Genomic DNA, 25240 nt, shown 5'->3' with positions numbered 1-25240 from the left:
TCTGACGCACAGCTGCGAGTGGCGTGGCACGAGTGGACAGCTGAGCAGTTTGTGGCTGGCTAAGAGGAACACCGTGTGTTTTACCTGCAGTTTGATAATAAAGGCAGACGTCACTGACGTCTGGGGTGTTGCAAGCAAAAACAGAAAACGTCCAGAGTGGATGTTTCCTCTCTTGCCGGTCTGTTTGAAGTTAACAAAAACAAATCTATTCTCTCTGACCCAAAAGCTCAGACCTTTTGGCTAAGCCTTTGCACGTGTATGATGAAAAAAAGATACAAATAAATTATCTAAGTTTTGAGTCAATATCTTTAAGTAACTATGTCACGGAAAAGTCCAGAAAAATCCGTTTGTTAACGGGGACTGATTTTAGTGTAGTCTTCGATACGCTCAAAAAGATTTGTAATGAATATCCTCAAATGTAATTTCATCTCAGCTACGGTGTCGCATGATATTTCTTTTTGTTTTCTCAGCGGAGAGTTGGCGCGAGTCATAATGGTCTCTTTATAAGACTGAATGTTCTGTGATAGCTTTTCCTGCTGGTCTCTGCAGGGGGTCCACATCGGAGCTGCTACTTTGTATTATAGAGAAGAAGCCGTGCCGAGAGTCGTGATCACTGCTTGTCTTCGAACTTGTTGTTTTTGTCACTCTTCCACCAGCTTCAGTGGAAGAAAATTGCCCTGTCGTCCAGCATGATCTTACAGTGGCTTGCAATAATTTAGGGATGCAGCGATGCAATATTTGTACAATCAAGTATTCTCGTGATGATCCCATTGATTAATTCAGTAATGGGATTATTAAACACAATGACATGTACATGTAAGGTTCAGGTATTATTTGTGTCCACTTGGGGCTGCCATCCACACGTGCTATTGTACTATCTGTGACTTTGAGAGTGTATGACTTTCAAATTAGTCGATTTAATCGGTACACCCCTACAATAATATATATTTTTTACCACTCTCTTGTTTTTGATGAACACTTTGCTACTATACTTACGGTTGGTCATGATGGTGTTACTTGCAGAGCAAAATATTTTTTAGTCTGAGAACCACTGGACGAAACGATTACGACCTGTATAGCCATCATTAGTTTTGATTTGTCCGTGTCATATATTGAGCACTGTATATCTTTTGTCTTTGTCTTTTTGTCCTGCAGTCCTACTTTGTCACGGACTATGACCCCACGATTGAGGACTCCTACACCAAGCAGTGTGTGATTGACGAAAGGGCTGCGAGGTTGGACAGTAAGTGCTATCCTTCCGCACTCGTCCAACACACATAGCCTATCGGGCTTCATGTCATAGCATGTTAAAATGTCCGATTGCACGCCGTGTAGTTCTCGACACGGCTGGGCAGGAAGAGTTTGGAGCCATGAGAGAACAATACATGAGGACGGGGGAGGGCTTCCTGCTCGTCTTCTCGGTCACTGACAGAGGAAGGTAAGTGACAGTTCTCATCACCAACGAGTGTGTGCTTGCCTCTTTTCCTTCTTTGTGCGCTCACGCGACTGTTTACTCGTCACAGTTAGTTACACCCTCTTACTAGCGCCCCAACCAGAACCAGAACCAGAACATAAATCTTGTCGCAAAACGTCTTCTTCTGCAGTCTCTCGCTATTCTTCGGGTCTTTTGCTTTTGTTTTCCACACTTGAGTTCAATGTTGTCGACCAAGACATTCCGAATGTTTGTTTGCTCGCTCATAAGGTGAAGTCGTAATAAGGAGGCTCGGACCATAAATGAACTGTATTGTAGCTTCACTGAAGTGTTTAAACACGCTACAGTCCTGTGAAAACTATTTGCCCCTTCTCAAATTGTCATTTATTTTGCATAGTTTCCACACTTAAATGTTTCAGATCATAAAACAAATGTAAATATCAAAGATGCAGATTTCAAATGATGATTTTATTTATTAAGGAAACAAATCTATTCAAAGCTACCTGTCCCTGAGTGAAAAGGTACAAAATACAGTCAACGGTTACTTCGTAAGCTACACAATGGGTTGTGAGAACCGATACGGTTATCAAGAAGTTTTTATTTATGTAATTACATAGACACGGTTCGCAAGAGTACTTGAAATAACGGAAAGCTTCTCACCTGAGCCCACAACCGGCAACTACTCTCATTCGCTGACGCACACGTCACTCACCAGGCCATGTCCCGCCTTACAAAGCCACACACACACACACACACACACAATGACTCTTTGTGTGAAAACCTGATGTGAAGAAGTTGACATTTTCGCTCAGCTGGTTCGCATAACCCCACACTAGTGTCGTATTATTGATACTGTCTTTGCGTTCCTACTAAGCTGAAATCGTCTTCCCCGACCCACAGCTCCAATTCCCAGTGTTTATGTTGTAAATAGTCTTTCCTTACTCCATTTATACTAGTCGAGTTTTTCCAGATTTACGAGGTGCATCTTGTCTGTGGACTTGTGTCTGGAATGGCGTCCTTTTTTTTTTCCAGTTATTTTCTATTACTGTACACTTTGGCAAAAAGTTCATCATTATTCCAAAAAAGAGGCTTCAAGCTGTTTACTGCCCCTCCCAGTTGAGGTTTACTGTCAAACTAACCATGGACAAAGAGAATTACACTTTGTGTATCTAAATAAGCCACATAGCTTCAACTTTCAGGCCGCTAGCTTAATGCTAACGCTAAATAGACTTGTTATGTTGCAATGCTGTAACCCTTTAAGCAATGGCTTGAACACAAAGAGTGCCGCAACATACGAAGACAGGCAGTATAACAGTACTCAGTCATATATTCTTTATCTTCTGCAAATAACAACAAATATTAGTGCTGTACTGAAACGCTGAGAGGAGTTAGGCCCCTCAATGAACAGCATATATCCGTCCGTCTTATACTGCCCCAAGCTGGCCAAGGCGGGCACACCAGAAGGAGCAGGACAATAGCCAGTGTGGCAAACACTATTTGATGATGTTCAATTGTATTCAATTATGTATTGAATGAATGGCATTTCTATTCATTTCAGTGGGAAAAGATGCGAGTGTGTTGAGTTATGAGCGTGGTTACAGAATGAATTAAACTCGTTATCTCAAGGCAGCACTGCATAACGTAAAGAAAAGAAAAAAATCGCTGATAAATCTGCAATATCGTTGGAGCGCAAATGATGAACTGCACTGTAAATGCGGCAAAGTCAGACTTCCGAAATAAAGCAACATATGAGCAAATGTATTTATTTGTATGTAGATTGGGCTGATCTTAATGGATACGTGCGTCATTGGAACAGCACTGTCATTCATTTGCACTGCAACACACCTTGTAACACACCACGTTGTGTATTTCACAGCTTTGAAGAAATCTATAAATTCCAAAGACAAATTCTGCGAGTCAAAGACAGAGATGAATTCCCGATGATCCTTGTAGGGAACAAAGCCGATCTGGAACTACAGAGACAAGTAAGTCCAACGGATTATGGTCTGATGAGATAATAAGACCTCATCAGCACCATTTCACATATTTGCATATTTGAGATGGAAGCAAGCGTCGCAGCTGCGGCTAGCTGCTAACCGGCAGGATGTGAGCATAAAAGGGCCAGCTGTAGAAATGGTGATGTCAGGAGGGGAGGATGGATGGAGGAAAAAAAGTGTGCTGAAATCAGGAAATTTCCGGGTGTCGCTACACAGCTCCTCTGCGTGTCTACGGCGCCATCACATGGTGGAAAAGATCCTTACACGCACAGAGTGCTTTTAAATGTGTGTTTTTTTGTTTTTTTTTATATTTGATCCAAAAGACTAGACTTGTAGGTCATACATTAGAAGCAAACATATTCATTCAAAATGTATTCAATATATATTTTTACTTAACACTGCTGTGAATCTCCAAATGACAAGCCCAATTCCAATGAAGTTGTGATGTTGTGTTGAACATAAATGAAAACAGAATACAATGATTTGCAAATCATGTTCAACCTATATTTAATTGAATACATTACAAAGACAAGATATTTCATGTTCAAACTGGTAAACTTGATTGTTTTTTGCAAATAATCATAAACTTGGAATTTGATGGCTGCAACACGTTCCAAAAAAGCTGGGACAGGTGGCAAAAAAGACAAAGTGAGAAAGTTGAGGAATGCTCATCAAACATGTGAACAGGCTCATTGGGAACAGGTGGGGGCCGTGATTGCTTCCCTGAATTGCTCAGTCATTCACAAGCAAAGATGGGGCGAGGTTCACCTCTTTGTCAACAAGTGCTTGAGAAAATAGTCCAACAGTTGAACGACATTGTTCCTCAACATACAATTGCAAGGAATTTAGGGAGTTCATGTAAGCGGCAAGGCCGAAAACCAACATTACTACTATGCAAAGCAAAAGCCATTTATCAACAAAACCCAGAAACGCCGCCGGCTTCTCTGGGCCCGAGCTCATCTAAGATGGACTGATGCAAAGTGGGAAAGTGTTCTGTAGTCCACATTTCAAATTGTTTTTGGAAATTGTCTTAGTGCCAATGGCAAGGGTAACTTACCATTAATGCTGAAAGGTACACACAGGTTTTGGAGAAACATATGCTGCCATCCAAGCGATGTCTTTTTCATGGACGCCCCTGCTTATTTCAGCAAGACAATGCCAAAGCACATTCTGCACGTTACAACAGCGCGGCTCCGTAGTAAAAGAGTGCGGGTACGAGACTGGCCTGCCTCCAGTCCAGACCTGTCTCCCATTGAATATGTGTGGCGCATTATGAAGCGTAAAATACGACAACGGAGACTGTTGAACAGCTGAAGCTGTACATTGAGCAAGAATGGGAAAGAATTCCGCCTCCAAAGCTTCAACAATTAGTGTCCTCAGTTCCCAAACGTTTATTGAATGTTGTTCAAAGAAAAGGTGATGTAACACAGTGGTAAACATGACCCCGTCCCTGCTTTTTTGGAACGTGTGGCAGCCATCAAATTCCAAGTTCATGATTATTTGCTCAAAACAATCAAGTTGATCAGTTTGAACATTAAATATCTTTGTAGTGTTTTCAGATGGTTTGTATGTTGGTTCTCCCATGGTTGTCTGTCTGTCTCAGGTAACCCAAGAAGAAGGCCAGCAGCTGGCCAGACAGTTGAAGGTCACGTACATGGAGGCTTCAGCCAAAATTCGTATGAACGTCGACCAGGCTTTCCACGAGCTGGTTAGAGTAATTAGGTATGTGCTTTATTTGAAAACAGATATCTAGATTGTCAGCATCAATAGTCACAAAATAGGAGCAACTAACTGGCAATTGCAGAGCTAATATATACTCTAACATTTACCATAAAAGATCAAAAAACGAGGCTTTACACGATCAGGATTTTTGGGGCCGATCAGCGAGTTTAAAAAAGTTAGGTCAAACCAACATTACAACATGACAGAAATAATGGGTGCTAACCTACGGTAATTCAATTACATTATCAATCCATCCATCCATCCATCCATTTTCTAACGCTCATCTGAGGTCGGGTCGCGGGGGCAGTAGCTTTAGCAGGGACGCCCAGACTTCCCTCTCCCCAGCCACTTCCTCCAGCTCTTCTGAGGGGATCCCGAGGCGTTGCCAGGCCAGCCGAGAGACATAGTCTCTCCAGCATGTCCTGGGTCATCCCGGGTGCCCGGAACACCTCACCGGGGAGGCGTCCGGGGGGCATCCAGAGGCCCCAGCCACCTCATCTGGCTCCTCTCGATGTGGAGGAGCAGCGGCTCTACTCTGAGATCCGCCCGGATGACCGAGCCCGGAGACCCTGCGGAGGAAACTCATTTCAGCCGCTTGTATCCGGGATCTTGTTCTTTCGGTCACGACCCACAGCTCGTGACCATAGGTGAGGGTAGGAACGTAGATCGACCGGTAAATCGAAAGCTTCGCCTTTCGGCTTAGCTCCTTCTTTACCACAACGGACCGATACAAAGTCCGCATCACTGCAGACGCTGCACCGATCCGCCTGGAAAACTCCAGACTGGAAGAGAGTTCAAGTACGTGAGCAAACCTCAAGCAAGCCTTAAACGAACGTCCTCTCCTTTCCTGAGCACCGGTGACCACCAAAACGTTTTTCCCCATTCTGTTCTTATAATACAGTCGGCGTGATCCACTCCTGTTGTCGTCGCCACGGTAACGAGTGTATCCGGTCACATTTGAGTTGACAAGATGAAGCCCAATGATCGTAAAAGACGGGATGCGGTGGTATCGGAATAATTAATGCAGTAGTCTGACAGTGCAATCATGAAAGAGCATATTTATTTGTCTTGTAGTCTGAGTCTCAAATGTGTCGTCTGTTCCACAACGCTGACATGTTTTTTTTTTTTCTTCCTTTTTTTAAATAACTTTATTGGCCGTCAGCTATTTACAGGAATACGCCAAAAGACGTGCGACAAGGCTAAAAATAAACTAGCCTTTGGATTCCAATATACTGTGTATGATGGCGACGCGGAGTAAATGTCTTTTGCGGAGCCGATCAAAGGAGTCATTGATCGGATCGGCGAATTATGACATTAAAGTTGATCAGCATAAAATGCTAATTATCGGCCGATACCGATAAGACTGATAAAACCATCATGAGCCCATGTTACAGAAACGACTGTATTCCGTTGTTCAAATATTCAACAGCAACAAACCACCTTCACATGAAATTCATCAAGAGTATCCGGTATGTGGGACTTTACTGTATACTTCACAGGTGTCAAACTCGAGGCCCGGGTGGCAGATCTGGCCCGCCACATCATTTTATGTGGCCCACAAAACCAAATCATATGTGTCGACTTCATTTTTTATTTTTATTTTTTTTTGCCTAATGCCAAAATTGCAAATTGTATTCACAATTATTAATGTTGAAGTATTGTAACTTTATGTGTACAAATACCCCTTTTAAACTAAATGGATTAATCGTGTAATTTTTTTTTCTGGCTCCTGATTTCAAAACTGTATGACAAAATGAGTTTGACACCCCTGGTATACTTTATATAAGGAAGGTTAGGTACCCCCCCCCCCCCCCCCCCCCCCCCACGACACACATTAACTTTGGGAACTGGTGATAATGCAAGTCTGCAAATACTTAAGTTAAAGTACATTTGCTTCGCTTTCTCCAAACTCCCAGAAAGTTCCAAGAACAAGAATGTCCACCGTCGCCGGAACCGACAAGAAAAGAGAAAGACAAGAGCGGCTGCCATTGTGTGATCGTCTGAGTTGGCCTTATCACCGTAACTCATGCAGCTACTGTCCGTTGCCCCGCCCACTCTGCCTGACATCGCATCCCGACGTGGATGACGTACCGCTGCCTTCTCCACCACGTGCATGATTCCAGACGGCTCCGCCCCCATCTCTGGGAACTCGGGGTCGCTGCGCCCAGGACGTGACTACGGACGTGTGACGATGCCAAAATCGAAACAAATCACCACTCTACCTTCAGCCATAGCCCAATTTACATGACTAAACATTGCCTTCTAGATCAGACCGACCAATTCATGTTTTGTACGCGGGAAGGACTTCTCTTGCCTTGTAGTGATTTGTACTTGCTGCCGAGATTGAATGACGCAAACAAACAAAAAAAGATATATATATATATATATATCCCGAATGTTAACGAGTTTCTTTCAAGTGTCTGATGGAGCAGAGAGATTATTTTATGAAGCCTCGAGTATGTTGTGCCATCTTTTGTCCCATGTGCTAATCTGCTACTGTACATACGTGAGATTTGTTGTGATTTTTAAAGTGTATTTCTAATAACTATTAAATCGCCACAGTACAGTGTGTGAGGTTGGTTTTGCATATATGAAAGTGACTATATAATGATGTATGTACAGTAAATGATGCCTAGACAAGCCCTTAGCTACAATGAAACAACTTTTAGATTCTTTACCTTTTTTGTGGCTTCTGCTTCCATCTCAATTGCCAAATATAGAATGTCTGCAGTGTGCTGTCTTATTTGTAATTATTATCATTATTTGAATTAAGTCTTACAGGTTGTAGGATCCTTTCATTGGGCTCTTCTTTGGAGGGGTTGGTTCGGTCAACATGATCAAAATGAGAGGTCACGCGTTGTTCTTGATGTCGCGAGGTGCACATTCTCTAGATTTGCTTTCTAACACGGTCAAAAGAAGAAAAAAAAAGTTTATTGAAGTCCCTGTAAAGTGCAAATAAATACAGTATGTCTTGTAAATTTGACACACCACAGGAGAGTGTTGTTGGCAAATGAAGCTTCAAAATTGGAAAAATTCTGAAATCAGGCCCGCTCAAAAGTCAATCAAATATCACTTCTACCACCTGGAAAGATGGATGCTACTTCATCTAGCTTACATCCGTCTTACATCTACACATACGGTAACTACGTTTGGCCATGAAAACGTATCCGCTTAAAACCTCCACTGGCTGGAATATATCCCACCAGGACTTTTCCACACTGCGACCACGAGGCCCTCTAAACTTAAAAATAAAAAAAAATCCCTCCTCCTCATTCTTCCACCTTTGTTTCAGTGACGATGGCCGACAACGAGGCACTCTAAATCACCGACACCAGCGGACTATACGAAGAAAAGATGCATTTTCTGGGTGTCGGCATAGCTACTAGCTAATTGCGTGTTGCGGTCGCGCCGGTTAACCGCTGACGCAATCTAACGCGCTCAAGTTCTTATCTAGTAAGGGAGTTTGAACCCATGCCTGCACGGAAGTGCGTCACTCGGCGCTGTTTTAGCCACGCCCAATAACTGCATGTTTCCAATGAGTCTTTTCCACAATGTATTATGTACTTAGAAAGAAATCACGAAATTCACTTAACAGGGTCTTTTCAGTCTTTAGAGTTCCTTAAGATCATTTCAATGCTAATAACAATATCTGATCAAAAATTGAGCCGACAAAACTGACTCAGCATTCGAGTGACAAAGTGGATTTGTGTTCTTAAATAACAAGCTTGATCTTGATTTGTTGTCTTTCTCCCTTCAGTGCTCTTCTGTTGGAAGAAAAACAACATTCAAATGCGCAATCAACTCGATGGGCCTGCCGCCTGTGGTGTCATGTTCAGCGCGCACACGCTGAAATTGTGCTCTGCCTTCTTTCATTTTTGTCTTTGTCTTTCATATCATCTTGTATTGAAATAGCAAGAAAATTAGATGATTGTAGTCATGAACTTGTTAAATGTTTCTAGTTTGGTACATTATTTTCTTATCAAAATAGCAGGGAGTATTTTAATTGAGATTGTAGCTGAATTTTTAATTATCCGGGTTGTTCAAAATGAGGTTTCCCACAGTTTGAGACAAACTGAACTTTTTATTAAAAATAAATTCTCAAGAATGCTTTTGTGGCCTACAAATGGAGATTGTATTTACCTTTGTCTCAGAGGATGAAGAGCGCATTGGAACTTAAATGGACCACGAAAATGAGATTTCAAGAACCCATCGCAAAGTAAATGCTAATCACAATCTGACACCTTTTTCCGTTTTGCCTTGTGTGGAGCTTTCGTTCTTTTCTTTTTTTGGTGCTAAAATAAAATCTGTCATTGAGCCAGGAAGGGTATGTTTATTATTTGTTTAAATTTTTATATATATATATTTATATTTATATGTATATATATATATATGTATACATATGTATATATATGTATACATATATATATATATGTAAGCAGATTTGACACTAAACCTTGTTTTGGTGGGAGTTATATATATTTGTAATTATTATTCATGTCATTGAACGAGGGAATTCCTGATGAAGAAGTGATGGGTAAGTTTGGCATCCAGGAAAGGAACTTGGAGGGACAGATGGTGGTAGACTTTGCAAAAAGGATACAAATGGCTGTAGTGAACAGTTTTTTCCAGAAGACGCAGGAACATAGGGTGACCTACAAGAGCAGAGGTAGAAGCACGCAGGTGGATTACATCTTGTGCAGACGATATAATCTGAAGGAGGTTACCGGCTGTAAGGTAGTGGTAGGGGAGAGTGTGGCTAGACAGCATAGGATGGCGGTGTGTAAAATGACTCTGGTGGTGGGGAGGAAGATTAGGAAGACAAAGGCAGAGCAGAGAACCATGTGGTGGAAGCTGAGACAGGACGAGTGTTGTGCAGCTTTTCAGGAAGAGCTGAGACAGGCTCTCTGTGGACAGGAGGAGCTTCCAGAAGACTGGACCAGTGCAGACAAGGTGATCAGAGAGGCAGGCAGGAGAGTACTTGGTTTATCTTCTGGCAGGAAAGGAGAGAAGGAGACTCGGTGGCGGAACCTCACAGTACGGGAAATCATACAAGGAAAAAGGTTAGCTAAGAAGAAGTGGGACACTGAGAGGACCGAGGAGAGGCGAAAGGAATGCATTGAGATGCGACACAGGGCAAAGGTAGAGGTGGCAAAGGCCAAACAAGAGGCATATGATGACATGTATGGCAGGTTGGACACTAAAGAAGGAGAAAAGGATCTATACAGGCTGGCCAGACAGAGGGATAGAGATGGGAAGGATGTGCAGCAGGTTAGGGTGATTAAGGATAGAGATGGAAATATGTTGACTGGTGCCAGCAGTGTGCTAGCTAGATGGAAAGAATACTTTGAGGAGTTGATGAATGAGGAAAATGAGAGAGAAGGGAGAGTAGAAGAGGCAAGTGTGGTGGACCAGGAAGTGGCAATGATTAGTAAGGGGGAAGTTAGAAAGGCATTAAAGAGGATGAAAAATGGAAAGGCAGTTGGTCCTGATGACATTCCTGTGGAGGTATGGAAGCATCTAGGAGAGGTGGCTGGGGAGTTTTTGACCAGCTTGTTCAATAGAATTCTAGCGGGTGAGAAGATGCCTGAGGAATGGAGGAAAAGAGTGCTGGTGCCCATTTTTAAGAACAAGGGTGATGTGCAGAGCTGTGGGAACTCTAGAGGAATAAAGTGGATGAGCCACAAAATGAAGTTATGGGAAAGAGTAGTGGAGGCTAGACTCAGGACAGAAGTGAGTATTTGCGAGCAACAGTATGGTTTCATGCCTACAAAGAGTACCACAGATGCATTATTTGCCTTGAGGGTGTTGATGGAAAAGTGGAGAGAAGGTCAGAAGGAGCTACATTGTAGATCTAGAGAAAGCCTATGACAAAGTACCCAGAGGGGAACCGTGGTACTGCATGCGGAAGTCTGGAGTGGCCGAGAAGTATGTTAGAATAATCCAGGACATGTACGAACAGCAGCAGAACAGCGGTGAGGTGTGCTGTCGTTGTGACAGAGGAATTTAAGGTGGAGGTGGGACTGCATCAGGGATCAGCCCTGAGCCCCTTCCTTTTTGCAGTGGTGATGGATAGGCTGACAGATGAGCTCAGACTGGAATCCCCGTGGACCATGATGTTTGCAGATGACATTGTGATCTGCAGTGAAAGCAGGGAGCAGGTGGAGGAACAGTTAGAAAGGTGGAGGCATGCACTGGAAAGCTGAGGAATGAAGATTAGCCGAAGTAAGACAGAATATATGTGCATGAATGAGAGGGTTGGTGGGGAAGAGTGAGGCTACAGGGAGAAGAGATAGCAAGGGTGGAGGACTTGAAATCAACCGTCCAGAGCAACGGTGAGTGTTGTCAGGAAGTGAAGAAACGGGTCCAAGCAGGTTGGAACGGGTGGAGGAAGGCGTCAGGTGTGTTATGTGACAGAAGAGTCTCTGCTAGGATGAAGGGCAAAGTTTAGAAGACAGTGGTGAGGCCGGCCATGATGGACGGATTAGAGACAACAGGAAGCAGAGCAAATGAAGATGTTGAGGTTCGCTCTCGGAGTGACCTGGTTGGATAAAATTAGAAAAAAAGAGCTCATCAGAGGGAGAGCCGAGGTTCGATGTTTTGGAGACAAAGTTCGGGAGAGCAGACTTGGATGGTTTGGACACGTCCAGAGGAGAAATAGTGAGTATATTGCTAGAAGGATGATGAGGATGGAGCTGCCAGGCAAGAGAGCGAGAGGAAGACCAAAGAGAAGGTCGATGAATGTCGTGAGGGAAGACATGAGGGCACTTGGTGTTGGAGAGGAGGATGCAGGAGATAGGCTGACATGGAAAAGGATGACGCGCTGTGGCGACCCCTAAAGGGACAAGCCCAAAGGGAAAGAAGAAGAAGACCCTGAAACTAGTATCCACTCTTTCAGTCTCCATTGACAAAAGACAAAAGGCTGGTCTTAATGTCATTAAAAACGTCAGGGGGTTTCTTAAAGGGGGAGGTATCCCATAATGACAGGGTGGACAGCAATACAAGGGACACATGCAAAATGTTCAATATGGTCATGAAAAAAAGAATGTAAATGATTTTTAAAAACTTCAAATAACTTGTGGACAGTAAAGCAATGGATTGTTTTAAGCACCATTTCATCCGTTGCTCCACATCAGCTGAGCAGTGTGTGGTCAAAATCATACACAATGCATCCTATCAGGGGGAAAAAAAGGTCTAAAATGAAAGAAACCCATTTTAAGAGCTTGCCGCGGTTGCAAATGTTTTGCCACTTATTTTGAGACCTCGTCGTTTGACTATTCTGCAAATTGAGATGCAATAGATGATATTGTATTTATGTCATACTTGGATATCGAAAGTTATTATGCGGATATCTTTGGCTCGATCAATGCATTCAAAAAAACGAACAGTATGTCCGGATGAAATGCAGTAACGGAGTATTTATACTCAGATACTTGCCACCACTGTCATGGAAGCGCGCTTGCTTCGGCGCTCCGTCAGGTGGGCGAGCAGCTTCCATCATCGAGAAGCCTTCGCACGAGGGGAGTCGAGCGCGCGCGAGTGGACGAATCGGCATCGATCCGCGTGGAGCCAATGAAAAGGCGCGTGCACGCGTGCCCCGCGCGCGCGACCCGCTGCCTCGCTCGCTCTCTCTCTCTCTCCCGTCAGACGAGTGCGGAGAAAAGCTAACAGGACCGCCGCCGGGGCTGGACGCGCACCGCATCTGCTCGCTCCCATCCCGGGGTGGAGGACCGACCGACCGACCGACCGACCGACCGACCGACCCAGGCCTCTCACTCTGCAGTCCGGCCGCAGACATGGAGGGGGTCGGCAGCAACAGGAGCATGTCCTACAGCAGATGGAGCTATGACAAGTAAGACGTCTGTCCGTCTGTCTGTCTGTCTGTCTATCTATCGATCGATCAATCGTCTTTCCCTGCCCCAATGAATGGAAACGCCATCACTTTGTTGGAGCCGCCCCAAAAAAGAAACAACAAAAATGTTTGTATTTTTTTAAATGAAATAAGAAAAATTTGACTTCATACAAACATACAGTAATGAGATAATTAAATGGAATGTAGGGAAATAAAAGACTTTTTTTTGGCTTCAGTTCTGTGGACATTGCGCTGCTCCTTCTGGTCGCCATGGCCACCTGGGGGCAGAATAATACAGACATACTGTACATGGCGACGGCCGCGTCTCCTCAGTATGTCAGTAATATTAGTTGCTCTTCGCAGAGGATAAAGAATGTATGCTTGAGTATTGTTCCATTACCACTTTACATGTGTCGCTGCACCATTTAGGTTCAAATATCCATTGCTCATAGGGTTATAACACCGCGACACAAATGCTACTTGTTAGCCTGTCTATGGCCTTTCCTTGATGATTACCATTAAGCTAGCGGACTGAAGCTACGTGATTGGCACTAAAGAGCTGGTAGCCTCTTTCTTCATTATCTGGCAAACAACGGCTCATTGTGAAGTCAGTTGAGTTGAGTTCACTGCCACCCTACCAGTGATTTGTGAAGCAGTCAATCCAGTGAACATCCTCCAGATGTGTGAGTCTGTTTTGAAAAACATGACTACCATTGTGTTATCCCCGCAATTGTCCCTTTTGCAAGCAGTCTGATCTTTCCTGAATAATGAAAAGCGTAGCTGAGCTGCCCAGCACTTCCTCCTCCTTTCGGTTTGACAATTTGTCATCGAGGGGAGCAGACGACAGCCCCCCACATGTTGCCCCTGACTGGATAATTGCTATTCCGAATCCGTTCTCGGGCATCCCGAGAGACCGCAGCTCGAGCCGCTCGCTGATCTCTTGCAGCCCAAGGTTCTCACCAGCCTGCGAACTGTGCACAGTGTGCAAGCGCTTGTAGACTGTGTCAGGATCAATATCAATATCAATATCAATAAAGGAGTATTGTTTGTCATTATTGTGCAGCAGTAACGGGACGAATAAACCTCCTTTCCAATGCGAGGGCCTGCATGATTCTTTGCTAAGTGAGAGCGATGCCGTGCGGTTAGACAATCCCACTGACCGGGGTAAGTTATGATATATTCCAATTAATACAGAGTTTTCAGAATACGGCAAATATGGATCGGTCATGTTAGCGTAACACCTTTTCTTTGCACAAGACATCGGCGGCGGCGGCGGCACATCCACTCATCATTATGAGTGGATGAATCATTATGAGAAAATAGAAAAGCGCGTCGTCGTTCAGTAGAAATGTGTCGGTTACACCTGGAAAATCGGTGCAGGTGTTTTTCACAGCTTCTCTCTGCGCTCTCGACCATTTCTCTCATGCTGCTGTTCCGTTTGTTCCCCACGCCATTCTCAGATCTCATCTGTATGAAGATTAGAAAAAGACCTCCCAATAGTCCAAAGGTGTTTTGGTGTTTTGGATTAATGCCCTGCATATTTGTGGTTCACTGTTCACTCATTCACCTATGCATGTTGTTTTTTTTGGGTCAGCTAATGAGTGAAATTAGCTAGCACACGTTAGCACGATAAGCAAATGCATGCAAACAACGATGTTTGCACTTACTGGTGTGTAACGTTACGACTGCCACAGAGTTCACCACCAGAGTTCATGATTGAGTGCCCCCACCTCCTTCCTCATGCTATGGATTATTGCATCTTCTTAGACATGGTTTTGACTTCCTCTCCCATCCACATGTGCAGAATAATCCCAGCGGTGCGGAGTTAGAGGAGAAGGCGAGAGGAAAACAGCTTTTATCCAAATGACCAAAGGGTTCCACTTTTTTTTTCTTCACGGTGACACCTCACGTGCATGGCCAACAAAAGCAAGTAGCCGACGCTGTCGCCAGTCGCAGTAGCACTGCTGTCAGTGTCAGCCGAGGAGGATGCAGTCGTGATGAAGTGGAAAGTGACACGAGGCGAGGGATGCTTTTCATCAAGGAGATGGGAGGGTTAAAGCGGTAGAAATGGTGAACTGCACTTTTTAGTTGATGATATAGAGTATACTATATACACGCCGTATGTGGGGCTGGTGTGCAATGCATTGTGAGCTGATGATCAGGTGGCTGTGCTTCACTGGTTGTTCTCATTAAAGTACACCAGAAATGCTTCCCTTTGTCATGCAGAACAGCAAGACACGGTACTTTTGGTGAAATGGAAATGAAATGAAAATCTAATGGAAAATGGATTCAAAGAATTCTTTTCTTGCAAATCCAGGCACCATTCAGACAGTTATGCTGACTCATGCAGAATCACTAGGCTGCAAAGTGCCAGCATTTTGTCACAGAGGTGAAACGTACTGTACGAGTCAACATTACCTTGAGCTCGGTCTTTTAATGAAATATGCATTGCACACTGCAGTGGAAGAGCACATCAAGATTATTTCAATAAACAGTGGAGGTTTGACTGCAAGCATCTCAAAATAGTTGGGCCTTGAATGAGAATTGCATTGATCTCAAATAAAAATGAATTGATCTGTTTGCTAAACTGAGCATACAATGTTTTTTATTTTATTTATTTTTTTAAAAATTTTGTGTGAGTGTACAATGGAAGCATATGTAAGGTTAAAAACACTCCTAACGAGAAAACCTTTGTAACGACCAACTGAGTGTCAGGAATGAGTAACGATGACCCAGAGCAGAGTCACGTGATGAGTGATGATACTGAGGGCGTGTATCTATGTTTGCAGGCTTCTATGGTCTCAGGCGTTGTAACTCATCTTGTGTCTGCCAGTGCTTGGACCTACAGTATGTACCATCTCACAATGTTCTCGCACCCACTCAACAAACACTGTAGCCTAGAGATGGAGGCGCAAGGTGGGCTAACAAGATAATATCCAGATTCATGAAAGCTCTGCATTGAATGTTCATGCTTTTATTTCAAGCTTATTTTTGTATTTTTTTGGTTATAAACATACTTTGTATCTCCTAACTTGAGTATAGTCGATGTTTTTCTCCCCTTAGCATTTTCCAATTAATTTGAACAAACTTAGTGGTTAAGCATGCGCCACAAGTGGTCAATTAACAGCTACTTTTCCCATTTAGGGCCAACCAGAAATATTAGGGCTATTCCTTTCAGATCTTGAATAACAATATTTACAAACTAACTTTTTAATCATTCATGAGTACTTTTTTGGAATTGTTTTGTTTTTCATCTCAATGGATTGCAAACACGACTAAACTGACGCGCAGCGCGCAGGGTTCTTCAACTCGATTTCAAGAGTGGCCAACCGTGGGCCACTCGTTGGCTGCAGTTCCAAATTTGAATTGCAGATGAACGGCCAATAAATAAAGGCCATGTCGTACCATGTGTGCTTTCACAGCAAAAATTACGTTTTCAGGTACGAAGCGAGATCCGGCTGACCACCACCACCAAGTATATAAAGTACACATTTACACATACTGTGTTTAAAAAGAATACTTAGCTATATTTATAATTGAATATGTACCTGTGGCAAAAAAGTGAAGCGTGTGGAGTCTCTGTCACCGAAATGCACAAGTACAGTCAATGAATGAGGCTATCATTGACAACAGCCTCTCAAATTTCGACACTCTCTCTTTGATTTCTCACCTGTTAATATGTTACGTTGGCCGAGGCAATCCGCTGCTTCCCTGACAATCGTGCCATGTTGTTTGTCGATCAATGAAAAAAACAATACAGTACCGTGTATGTGGCGCATCAAACCATTGTTTTGCGTTGAGAACATCAGGAATCGCAGTTTTTCCGTTGCAGCCAGTTGGTATACGGAGGGTCAGTCTCCAGGTGTGCGACTGTAATTTGCTCGCGATTGTCCAATTCAGCCGCATTCGGGTGTGCGGCAGTTATCGTAAATGTTGGGATTATGTACCTGAAGGGATAGTAGACAAAGGGGTTGTTATCTCATTTTAGTTGACTAAATGTGAGAGACGGGGTACACCCCGGGATGATCATATGTAAATCACAGGACACAGTCACATACATAAGCATACTGTACATTTACTATTAACATATTGAACATGTTTTTTGACTGTGGTAGAAAGCGGGTGTACATAGGGAGAAGCCACTCAAGCACAGGGAGGAAATGCTAATTGCACAAAGCAGCAGTGCTAACCATACGCCCCATTGTGCTTCTCAGTATGAATGAATAAATAAGGTTAAATATGGTTTAATATGAAGTATAAACTACAATGAGTAAGGGAACACCTTTTGGTATGAACATACTAGTCCCCATCCATCCATTTTCTATAGCGCTTATCATCATTAGGGTCACAAACTAAACTAAACTAAGCTAAACTAAACTAAAGTGAATATAGACACATATAGACATTCACAGCTACGGACAAGTTAGAGTCTCTATTGAACCTCATATGCATGTTTTTGCAATGTGGGAGGAAGCCGGAGAACACCCACGCAAGCACGAAGACAACGTTCAAAGATTTGAAAAGCAGACCAAAGAAATGTGAAGCCCGCCCACTAATCACTAGGCGTGCTGCCCCATACTAGTAGCCATTTTTATTATCTACAGTAGGAAAGCAACTTTGTTCCTGAAGGTAGCTAGTAAGTCAGCTGCATTAAAGACGATTGCTTTATTGGCTTGAGCTCTTAAGCGTGATAGATGCTGCTAGAGTCAAGTACTTATCGGTATCTTGACAGGCGGCCAGTATCTTTTCAACAAAGTCAGTCGCAAGCAAAACATCTTTTTCATCAAGAAAAGTGTTATTTGGTCTTTTTTTTTTAATGATTAACCTTTGTTCACTTCTGATAACACGATGACTAATGTCTTCAGGAGACATTTACAAGACATTGAAACTGTTAGTAGATGTCACTTGAATGTAACGCAAAGGGTACTTGAGATAGATCCTTTGTAATTGTTCTCTTTCAAAAACAACATGTTTTACACCCACAGAATAGCTCTGCCCCTCTTGTATTACAGCATTCTGTGGTACTACGAACCACTTGTCAGTGTTTTTGCTGCAGCAAAGGTCAGAGTCAAGGCCACAGCTGGTTTGTCATACTGCTCCACGCTGTGGTTCTAAAGGCACACCTGCTGCTGAAAGGGTCATTTAACAGGAATCCACTTTGATGCAAAGAAGAACCAACAACCTGGCCTGGTCCATGGCAGTAAATGCATCAAAGTGACAAAGACTTCAAATGCACAGGCTACTCATACACTATATACTGTACTGTACTGTAGTTAACATGACAAATAAAAGTGTGGTCAACACACTGAGCAGGGGAATAAAAAAACTTCAACCAAGCTAATCTCTAAAAGCAATACAACAAAAGGATAACCACGCAACCATGGCAACAGTATTTGCTAGACCAACAATCTAGCTTCGGTGACTTAGGAAAGCACCGTTTCATTTTTTCTTTTCTTTAGAGTTATCAGCCATTGCTTCGTCGTTGCAAGCAAACTGAGTTCTGAGCAAATTTAGAGTGAAGTAAAAAAAAAGAAAAAAAAAAGGAGAGCCACATTTATTGAAAGAGACATTGCAAAATGAAAACACTTGCAAGGAGCATGGAGCGGAACTAACCGCAGGCTAAACGGCTTGAATCAGAGCTTCTGATGTCACTCACTAGGCCACGCCCCTTAAAGGTACACATCAACACACGGATACTGCAGTATGTGTGTGGGTGGGTGTGACTTTCAGGTTATTCAAACTTGATACAACTAGTTTATTGCTTAACATGTGCTTTTATTGTGTTTTAATATTTCGATTTTTCCAATTAAAACAAATACAAACAATCTATTTTTCTTTCTTATGAACATGAAAGAAAAACCAGTGGTGGTTTCTGGGGGTTGGAATAGATTAATGACATTTCAGTTCATTTCAATGGGAAAAATTGATTTGACATACAGTCACGGAGCAAATTAAATCTGTAAATCAAGGTATGACTGTATTTCTAATATTTTGGTTAGCTCTTAGCTAGACGAGAAGGTCAAAATATTAGGAACAGCTCACAATATTAATACACTTTGTCAGAATGATAGCTTTCTGACAGTCAATGTGAGCATTACAATCTTTGTGATTGTCTTTGATGTGGTATATGTCCAATATTAGCTGAAGAGTGTTAATTGATCTTAGTTTTCATTCAATAGAACACTCGTCAATATTTTCTACATTCGTTTCCAGGTCTGACTTAACCTTGTCACTTAAAGGAACTCTTTCACATGCGTCCTGGACAACAAAGCCATGTGTGGACATTTTTTTCCCCAGACTCCATTCATCCACATCCATTCTTGACTGAAAAAAAAAGTGTTTCTCTGAGAGACGTTTTAGAATGTGAACTTTGTGAAAGGGAAGTTTGTACAAGTGTCTGGGTTCAAAATCACTAACTTGAAGGGCAACACCCCAGCAACAAGCGCTTGTGTGCCTTAAGGTCCTTTCCCCCTAAAAAAGATTGATTGGGGTTTGTTTCCCCCCCTTGAGCTGTCACCTTATCGTGGTGGAGTGGTTTGTGTGTCCCAGTGATCCTAGGAGCTAAGTTGTCTGGGGCTTTATGCCCCTGGCAGGGTCACCCATGGCAAACAGGTCCTCGCTGAGAGACCAGTACGCTGGGGTTCACCCCGGTGGACGAGAGGGTAGCCTCCCTCCTCCTTTGGGTGGGGGGACGGGTCCTGACTGTTGTTTGCACCAAACAGCAGTTCAGAGTACCCTTGGAAGAGGTGCTGGAGAGCACTCCTGCTGGAGACTCCATCGTTCTGCTGGGGGACTTCATTGCTCATCATGGATTGTCCATAATGAACACCATGTTCAAGCATAAGGGTGTCCGCACGCGCACCAGGACACCCTAGGTCGGAGTTCGATGATCGACTTTGTGGTCGTGTTATCAGACTTGCGGCCGCATGTCTTGGACAATCGGGTGAAGAGAGGGACGGAGCTGTCAACTGATCAAAACCTGGTGGTGAGTTGGCTCCGATGGTAGGGGAAGATGCCGGTCCGACGTGGCAGGCCCAAACGTATTGTGAGGGTCTGATGAGAATGTCTGGCAGAATCCCCTGTCAGAAGGGGTTTCAACTCCCACCTCTGGCAGAACTTAACCCACGTCTCGGGGGAGGCGGGGGACATTGAGCCCGAGTGGACCATGTTCCGCGCCTCTATTGCCGAGGCGGCCAACCGAAGCTGTGGCCGTAAGGTAGTCGGTGCCTGTCGTGGCGGAAATCCCTGAACCCGTTGGTGGACACCAACGGTGAGGGATGCCGTCAAGGTGTAGAAGGAGTCCTATCAGGCCTTTTTGGCCTGCGGGACAGTTCCTAAAGGCTCTGGGTGTTGTAGTGGTGTCGTGGTTGACACGCCTCTGCAACATCGGTTTGGTGGCCTCAGAAATGCATCTCTGCTTTTTGCAGATGATGTGCTTCTGTTCGCTTCATCAAGCCGTGATCTCCAACTCTAACTGTAGCCGTTTGTGAAGCGGCTGGGATGAGAATCAGCACCTCCAAATCTGAGACCGTGGTCCTCTGTCGGAAAAGGGTGGGGTGCCCTCTCCGGGTTGGGGATGAAATCCTGCCCCAAGTGGAGGAGTTCAAGTATCTTGGGGTCTTGTTCACGAGTGAGGGAAGAATGGAACGGAAGATCGACAGGCGGATCGGTGCAGAGTCTGCAGTGATGCGGACTTTGTATCGGTCCGTTGTGGTGAAGAAGGAGCTAAGCCGAAAGGCGAAGCTCTCGATTTACCGGTCGATCTATGTTCCTCCCCTCACCTATGGTCACGAGCTGAGCTGAGTTTCCTCCACAGGGTGTCCGGGCTCTCCCTTAGAGATAGGTTGAGAAGCTCGGTCATCCGGGAGGATCTCAGAGTAGAGCCCCTGCTCCTCCACATCGAGAGGAGCCAGATGAGGTGGCTGGGGCATCTGATTCGGATGCCTCCCGGATGCCTCCCTGGTGAGGTGTTCCGGGCAAGTCCCACCGGGAGGAGTTTCAGATGAAACTGTTAAACATTTCAAAAAAGCATTATCATGAAACAAAACCTAACCATAAAGAAATTAATGATCAGAATCAGAATCATCAGAATCAGAATCATCTTTATTTGCCAAGTATGTCCAAAACACACAAGGAATTTGTCTCCGGTAGTTGGAGCCGCTCTAGTACAACAGACAGTCAATTTACAGAACACTTTGGAGACATAAAGACATTGACAAAAAACAACTGTGCAAAAAGATGCAGAGTCCTCTAGCACTTAGAGCAGTTGGAATGACTAATATTGCAATAGACCGGTGCAATGACCATTGTGCAAAGGGCGCTGAGACTTCAAGGATTGTATGCGGTTTAAAGTGACGAGTCGTGCGATAATCTGGGACAATGTTGGTTGTGCAAATGTTACAGATACTCCTCAATCAGTGTGCAAATGGAGCAGATCCTACTCTGGCATGAGTGGCCAGTATATGCAAATAGTGCAGCATGGCGAGACAACTACAGTGAGTGCACGAGTAATACATTATCGGCCCCACAGAAATGTGACAACGAACTCAAGTCAAAAAATTGCCAGCTTGTTGTTGTTGTTCAGTCATCAGTCGTATTTAAAAAAAAAATATTTCACAAATTCTGCCAGGGTATGTAAATGTATGAGCACAACTGTACATACAGTATATGCTGTCATACGTACCCCTGTCTATATTGAAATGAAAGTGTAGGCTACACCTTTCTCATAACCTCTCGGTGGCTGTGGCATATTGGAATTCAAGTGTACACCTTTCTCATAACTTCTAGATGGCGGCATACATTTATAAAATGTGAAAGGTTTTTTTTTTAAACCATTTTTCCCGAAACCTATGTATAATGCGCACTATGACTTTTGACATTTTTTTGGGGGAAAAAAATGCGCATTACGCACGAGAAATTACGGTAAGCAATCTCACATTCGAGGGAGTGATGTACTCGCCAGTCTTTCTGAAACTGAAAGCTACTTCTTGGATACAAGTACATGTCAATTACAGGTTATTCATACTATGGCTGCAAATAAAGTTAATTTTCATCATAGATTAAATTGACTCATTTTTTTTCATAAATTGATTATCATTTAGTTGCTGGTTTGGTCTGTAATGTTGGAAAATAGGGAACAATGTTGATCATTGTGTTCCAAAGCAGATGTTTGTAAATTTCTTATTTTGATTAAACACAAAAGATAATCAGTCTGCCTTCAGAGGACTGCAGAAATCAGAGAATATTTACTATTGAGAGGCTAAAATCAGAGGATTTGTCTGTAGTTAAGTTAAACGATTGCGCTAAACAATTAATCGATTCTCAAAGGAGTTGTCGATAATGTGATGATCGATTAGTTGCGGATGAATCGATTAACTGTTACACCTCACCTTCACCGCTCATACCTGAATTTTTGCTACAGTCAAGCGACGATTGAGCTGATAATTCGTACATTTTTTTGACTGGAAATTCTTTGTGTGAGCAGTTGTCAAGGAGCGCACAAAGAGAAACGTCAATGAAACGGAACGCTTAGGAGGATTAACCTTCTTGAGTCTCTCTAGACATTTGTAGACAAGTGAGGAGATGAAAAGTAATTATCGCCGAAATGTCCTCTTTTCCATATGTGAATAATGAATTTCCTCACCTCAATTGTACCCTTACTGTCCTCCGTAACAGTTTTTTTTTTATGGCTGCATTGATTCTCTCGCTCCACTGTAATGCGTGAGGCTCTCCAATAGTATTATCTCCAAGACTTTACATTCAGCATGTAAGATGCGCGCTACCAGATTTGTTATTTATTTATTGTTTTAGCACTCATTGGACAAGTAAAGCTGATATCAGGGCCTATCAAGCGTTCTTCTAATGAATCCGATTTGTTTCACGGTGAGATAAGATGTCACAAATCCTATAATGCCTCTTTTTTTATTTTTATTTTACCTTTTGGGAGGATTTTGTCCGATTTGCCAGATTCTTTCTGTCCTTGATTTATCTGTTAATACTCTCCCCTCTCACTATTCTTTTATTCAGCTCCCCTCCAGAGCTCTGCACCAGTGCTGAATGTTAGATATGCCTCTGGAGCTGGTTGCTATGGTTAAAAACCGTGGCGTAAAACTGGGAGGTGGTGGCACTACTTGTTTTTCAGAAATAAGATTGTGAGTCTGGAGAGTGCAATTATTGTGAGCACGCTGTTGAATGTAGAGACAGTCGTTCCTGCAATCCCCTTGCTTCTTTAATACAATCAGTTGGAATAGTCTGCCGCCCTGGAAAAGGTGCCTACATGCCGACTATTCACTCACCGCCTATACTATTAGCTATACCAGCGCAATCTAATCTGGACAACCAATCCAAAATATATTTGAGCAATTGGGCCCTTGCAAATATATTTCTTTTTATTGCCTGAGAGGTATTCATTTGGCGGTGTGGTTCTGATTGTGATTGAAGATGAAGTGCACTTCACATGCACTCCAAAATGGCGGCCCACCCGCTCTGCAAAATGTGCAAAGGATGTGTAAGTCACGGCGTCAGATGTAGACCATCCATCCATTTTCTTCACCGCTTCTCCTCACGCGGGTCGCGGGCTGCTGGCGCCTAGCCTAGCTATCTTCAGGCGAGAGGCGGCGTACACCCTGAGCCGATTGCCAGCCAATCGCAGTGCACGTAGAAACAAACAACCATTGGCACTCACAGTCATACCTACGAGCAATTTAGAGTTTCCAATTAACCTACCACGCATGTTTTTGGGATGGGGGAAGAAAGCGGAGTGCCCAGAGAAAAGCCACGCAGGCACGGGGAGAACGGGCAAACGGGATTTGAACTCCGGTCCCCAGAACTGTGAGGCAGATGTGCTAACCAGTCGTCCACCGTGCCGGCTCAGATGCTTTAATTCAATATTGAGCTGTGTGGGAGATTTTTTTTTTTATTGTTAAATTAAAAACTAATATTGAGTTGGTTGCATCCACATTATTAGGTAGCAATCCAAAAGTAAAACAAAAAAGTGATATTCTCAGTTAAAAGGTCTAAATGTTATTTTTTTTTAACAAAAGTGAAGAGACCTATCATTATGATCACAGTGAAATTCTATATACAGTATATATATATATATATATATAGAAAAGACAGAGTGAAGTTTGCACTGGGACTTAAACGGTTGAACAGCGCCACCACGCGTCCATCCACCGTTACTACAATGTTCCTCCTCATCAAGGTCTCCCCCTGTTGACCAAAATCATTACCTGCATGTAGCGGCTATAAGAAAATCAACACATTTTCAATCATGTTTTAACCACGTAGATAGACAACGCATGTGTGCGTGCGTGTGTGTTTTATAGACACACTAAAGCACAGTAGGAACGTTCTCGCTCTCTCTTTTGTTTTAATAATAATAATAATAATAATGAGTCTCTGCTGTTGCTATGGTTACAAGAAGCAGTGCGTTTTCACGGGAAGCTCCCGGTGAAGGAGCTGAGTGGAGATGCAAGTGATGGACTCATTGACACCACAATGGTGCCTCCGCCTCTCTGCATGTGTCCTTCATTTGGGATGGCAGCATTTTTTCTTTTTTTGTTTCAGGGAGGCGACAAAATTGAGCAATTTGACAGCTGACTGATTTACTGCTGATGTGCTCCGCGGGAAGAAAAACAGACAAACAATGAGGGGCCATTTAAAACAATAGAGTTTTTACAGTTTCATTTTATTTTGATAAGCGGGAAACATGTAGAATAGATATGAAAGAAGGAAGAAAATTGTTAGCTTCAATGTGCAGTATATACAGTACATGAGTACTTTTTTGTACCTTTCACAATACGAGCGCTCAAGTCGATGCGGACGATAGCGTGGCCTGAATGTGACTCATCCGCTGACTCACCAGAAGTGACACTTCAACCATTAACGGCTCATGCTTGCCCGCTGCGCCTGGATACAAGTTTTGTCCAAATGGAAAAAGAAATGTTTGTTTGTATCCACCGTTGGTTCCTTTTTCTTCATTTATGTATTTATTTCATTTTAGCTGCGTTAATGCAAATGGAAAATGGGAATTTTTGTTTGATTTTGTAATTTCCATCTTCAGCCCTTTCAATATGTCAATGAGATCCAGTTTACATCCAAATGGCTCTATTTGAAAAGGACCTTTTTTAAAAATGATTTATTTACTGGATTGAATCATACAATTTGTATAAAATGGGTTTCATTAACGGCGCAACACTTGAATATTTTCGTTTTATGTTTCTGACCGTATTCCATCAT

At 43.2% G+C, this 25240-nt stretch overlaps 2 protein-coding genes across 3 annotated transcripts in view; both read left to right on the top strand.

Annotated features, from left to right (window-relative positions):
* rras2 (RAS related 2) overlaps positions 1-7884 on the top strand; it is a 33908-nt gene extending 26024 nt beyond the window's left edge. Inside the window, exons 2-6 of the mRNA XM_061751018.1 lie at positions 1156-1243; positions 1336-1438; positions 3309-3417; positions 5033-5151; positions 7068-7884. Coding sequence (XP_061607002.1) covers positions 1156-1243; positions 1336-1438; positions 3309-3417; positions 5033-5151; positions 7068-7155 — 507 coding nt within the window. The 3' untranslated portion in view covers positions 7156-7884. The remainder of the gene's footprint in view (positions 1-1155; positions 1244-1335; positions 1439-3308; positions 3418-5032; positions 5152-7067) is intronic.
* Positions 7885-12530: 4646 nt separating this feature from the next.
* tub (TUB bipartite transcription factor) overlaps positions 12531-25240 on the top strand; it is a 42452-nt gene continuing 29742 nt past the window's right edge. Inside the window, exons 1-2 of one of the 2 annotated variants that reach the window (XM_061750933.1) lie at positions 12979-13000; positions 15790-15847. In XM_061750933.1, coding sequence (XP_061606917.1) covers positions 12994-13000; positions 15790-15847 — 65 coding nt within the window. In that variant the 5' untranslated portion in view covers positions 12979-12993. Of the gene's footprint in view, positions 13001-15789; positions 15848-25240 lie in introns of both variants that reach the window. The other variant, XM_061750925.1, reaches the window with a different exon arrangement.

Source organism: Phyllopteryx taeniolatus, chromosome 2 (assembly GCF_024500385.1).
Source record: "Phyllopteryx taeniolatus isolate TA_2022b chromosome 2, UOR_Ptae_1.2, whole genome shotgun sequence".
NCBI classification, from domain to species: Eukaryota; Metazoa; Chordata; class Actinopteri; order Syngnathiformes; family Syngnathidae; genus Phyllopteryx; species Phyllopteryx taeniolatus.
This window is presented reverse-complemented; position numbering and strand designations above follow the sequence as displayed.